At 29.6% G+C, this 4,431-nt stretch overlaps 1 protein-coding gene across 1 annotated transcript; it reads left to right on the top strand.

The window, feature by feature from the left end:
- LOC109361466 (dirigent protein 22-like) lies at positions 1,573-2,427 on the top strand. The gene has a single exon (XM_019606927.1). The coding sequence runs from the start codon at positions 1,710-1,712 to the stop codon at positions 2,286-2,288; it is 579 nt and encodes a 192-aa protein (XP_019462472.1). The 5' UTR covers positions 1,573-1,709; the 3' UTR covers positions 2,289-2,427.

Here is a 4,431-nt window from a genome sequence, read left to right as displayed (position 1 = left end):
CCAGGAAATTCGCTCAACGAGCATGTACATGCAAGTTTGTATTTTTGGTGCTGATTTCGCTCATGTCCCAACTCACTAAGCAAGATGGACAATTTCAATTAGCAAAATTATTCTTGCTCGATGAAATTGATAAATCATAATTTCTCAGATTTAGCTGCATTTTTCTCTCAACTAGCTCCAATTTTCTAAATGAATTCGACTGAATCTTTTCTATTAAAATTATAGGAGCTATGCTTGAATGAGAAATAAAATCTTGAAGAATGAAGAATGAGAAAGAATAATATTTCTCATTGAATTGATTTCTCATTACAGATTTGAATGAATTGAAATATAAAGATCAGAGGAATATTCTTTTATATACAACAATTATTGAAACAGAATCTATTAACTAGATAATCGATGAATTCTCTTGATTAATCGATATCGTACACAAACTAACTGAAACAATTTGAAAAACTATCTAATTAATCGATTAACTACAGTGTTAAATGATTAACTACAATGTTAATCAATTAACTTAATCAATTAACTCTTACACTATTAATTCATTAACTGTTAATCATTAACTAGGATCTCAATATTCTAACATTTACCTCTTCAGAAATTTTCGGAAAGCGCTCTAAACTCATAATTACATTTAAATCAACTTCTAAAAACATAAACCCAAGTGAGTTACTAAAAGTTATTTGATTAGTTTATTGAAAGTAATTTACTAACACCATCAAAAGTTAGATTATCAATAAGGAAATTGGAAGTGTTACAAAACCACTTAATTAAAATAATTTAAAAGTAATTTTTTTAAAAAGTGTTGTTGAGTAGCGAGTATATGAGCTATCGCCTTCCCAATGTGAACACGCACGGGTTCATTTAAGAATTAATCATTGGATGCTTATTTAGAAAGTTGTTTTCATTTTAGCATTATTGGAATATGTTTCCCAAGTTTCTGCGTCAATTTTGTAACTAATCTTGTCCAGATCCTTATTTGTTATTTTAAAAAAATTTATTACTGTTTAAACAATCTAAATACAATATTTTTTATTTTTATCTTTACATGTATCTAAAACAAGTTATAAGATTTAGGCACTTATGAAAATGTACTAAATGCAAAATTGATTTCAATGAATTTTATATTTTAAAGGAATTATAGAGTATAGAACATACAGATGAGTTATGTAATAATAATAGATAATGATGGATCTTACAATTTCATTTTCCTTGTTTTCCCCATTTTTCTCTAGTGAATAATGCCCTCCAAATATAAACCCATCATCCACGTCTTAGTAAGTGCTACGAAAATAAAATAAAAAATAAGTTAATATGATATTCTTTTATTTATAACTGAATGACTCTCTTTTTTACTATCAAATATTTCCTATCATATTTTGGGTAATGAATTAATCTATTTTAGGTGTGTGACTGTGATATTTAACAAATATCGCTCCCAAAAATCGAATATTAACATTTTGGTCTTTCCTAGAATTTGACGGAACCTTATACCATTAGATCAACGCCTTATTTATACACTACTAGATATGATCCTTCTTCCGCACCACCCATTTGGTCTCCAACTTTCCTCTTTATTCTACCACTTTGGTTTAGTCAGTGGAAAATCAACTCTCCTCTTTATATACCCCTCAATTTTCCTCTCATTCTCACCACTTTTAAACCATTTATTCTACCATTTTGGTTTAGATAGTAGAAAATCAACCATGCTTAACCCACATTTTCTCATTTGCTCCCTCCTCCTCTCTTTCCAAGCACTCACTTACATCACCGCCATAGACTCAGATTTCGTGCATCAAATAGACCGCAATTTACTTGGCCTTAACAAGAAGAAAGAAAAACTAAGCCATTTCAAGTTCTACTGGCACGACATCCTTAGTGGACAAAACCCTACTTCAGTTAGAGTTATTTCACCACCCCTTAACTTGAACACCACCACTTTCTTTGGTTTTGTCAACATGATCGATAACCCTTTGACCATGGGACCCGAATTAAGCTCCAAACTTGTGGGAAGGGCTCAAGGGTTCTATGCTTCTGCATCTCAAAGTGAGTTTGGTTTCCTCATGGCTCAGAACTTTGCTTTCATTGAAGGCAAGTACAATGGTAGCACCATAACCATCATGGGAAGGAACCCTGCTCTCAACAAAGTTAGGGAGATGCCTGTGATTGGTGGCAGTGGACTCTTCCGTTTTGCTAGAGGCTATGCTGAAGCTTCAACTCATTGGCTTGATTATAAAACTGGGGATGCTACTGTTGAGTATAATGTTTATGTTTTCCATTATTGATATTACTATGCTTTAAAATTGTTAGTAGAGATACTATAGTTATATTTTACTTTGGCAATTGGTCTTTACTTTGTTGCTTTATTCTGCGTTTTAGAGGTTATAAATCACTTTCTTGCCATGCTTAGCTCTGCTTTTTCAAGAGGTGGGGTTGGTGCATATTTTTTATTTATGTTATTGGTGTGATAACTTCAAATTGAAGTTATAGTAAAAGTGTGAATGATAACCCTTTCTAGTATTGGAAAGGAAGGTAGATGAAAAGTAAAAATAAAAATAATATAATGTAATATTTTTACTTTTTAAATATAATATCTTAATATCTTTACTCTTAAATATAAAAGTAAAGATAATAATTTATTTTTCTGGTATGGAAGAGAGTTCCTTTCCAATAATAATAAAAGTAAAAAAATTAAGGTTGGATGAAATAGGTTTGCAATCTATCCTTGTCTTTTTTTTCTCAGTACATTTTAGGATTTCTCATTATTAATTAGGCAAAACTATTATTTTTTCCCAAGTGTAAAACAATCCAAAATCTTTGCTAAATAACATCACTCTTTAACTATTTGAGAATAAAAATATGTCATTATTGAGTACATACAAAATGAAAAGGTCCTTATGTTGACAAAAGATTGGATGTTAGATGTTATTACAACAAATGATTTTTAAAGGGTGAATAATTGATTTAATGTAAAACTACCATTCAAATTATGAATGGGGTTGAGATTCTTGTGATTTAACTTCCCGTATTTCCTAAACTACCTTCTCTTGATCTTGTTGCACTTTTATTTCTTTTCTTTTCCTTATTCTTTTTCACTTTGTGGACTTGTATTTTCTAGAATAAAATATCTTAACATATCATGGGATAAGTTATATCTTCACACTATTAAAATTATTACATGTGTCATATTTTATCTATTTTCTAAAAGAATATTCTAAAAACTAAAAAAAATATGACGCATATAATAATATAAGTGGTTGGAGGAGATAACTTGTCTCTTATATAATAAAGTATTTTATTCTTTTTATTTGTTATATTTTTGGCTGAGAACAATAACAATTTTAACCTTTATAAAAATATTTTGTTTTTTTTAAAATAATTTCACTTTTCCAATAGCTTTGATTATTCATGCAAACGTACCAAAACATGAGTCATTAAGATTTCTGGTCCTAAAGAAAATATGCCATCTCTCAAAGTTGGACAATAAGTTTCATCGTACTTTTGAAGGGTGGAAAAATGCTTTAATCAATATTTAAGCATGTAAACAACAATAAACCTTGAAATGTATCAAGGTTACAACAATCTAGGTCTATCATAACATTTATAGTTCATTTTGATAGGCATAATTTCAAACTTTATTAAGCTAATTTTTTAATTTCTCAAGGTTACAACAATCTAGGCCTATCATACACTGTGATAAGGTTAAGAACAAGGGATCCAAATCAAGAGTCACATGAAAAAGAAGAACATAATAAAATTTGGTAAAAGAATGTGGGATATGGTTATATAATATGCTAATTAAAATATCTTAAAAATACTAGTTAAATAAAATAACGTAAATGCTATGCAAAGTGCATATCCTATATGCAAATTTGAATACAATGCAAAAAAAACCCTCAAACTTAGAATTTTATATTGTCTTTAATATAAAAGCTAAACAAGTGGTTAAAAAATGGAAAGAAAACTCATGATTTAGGAGGGAAATGATTTTGACTTAGATGGCAATTATTCATAGCCTTTATCACGTTGCTCATTCTCTGAGTGGACTAGCAAAGCTCATAATAAGTGCATTTTGTTGCTACTAACCATAGATAAATTGTGCTTGCCCAAAATGCAATTCTTCTTGTCTAAGTTGTAGTTGCTCTACTAAAGCAAAGAAGTCGACATAATTTGATTGTGATGCACTTGCATGACAGAAAGAAAAAGGAACATATGGATCTGCCCTAGGTGGTGCTTGAAGAGAATGCTTAATAGAATGACATATGTCCCATCATATTTAGGAGATTCCACTTAGCCCTATTTTATATTGGTTGAAATATTCTTCGGTATGGGATAATCCAGTAATAGAATGTGAGATTCAGATTAGTTTGATGATTTAAAAAAATAATTTAAAATTTGTACTATTAATTTTTTTAATATCACATGTCA

This window comes from Lupinus angustifolius, chromosome LG12, assembly GCF_001865875.1.
Source record: "Lupinus angustifolius cultivar Tanjil chromosome LG12, LupAngTanjil_v1.0, whole genome shotgun sequence".
Lineage (NCBI taxonomy): Eukaryota > Viridiplantae > Streptophyta > Magnoliopsida > Fabales > Fabaceae > Lupinus > Lupinus angustifolius.
The sequence above is the reverse complement of the archived record's forward strand: the minus strand, read 5'-3'. Positions and strand labels throughout refer to the sequence as shown.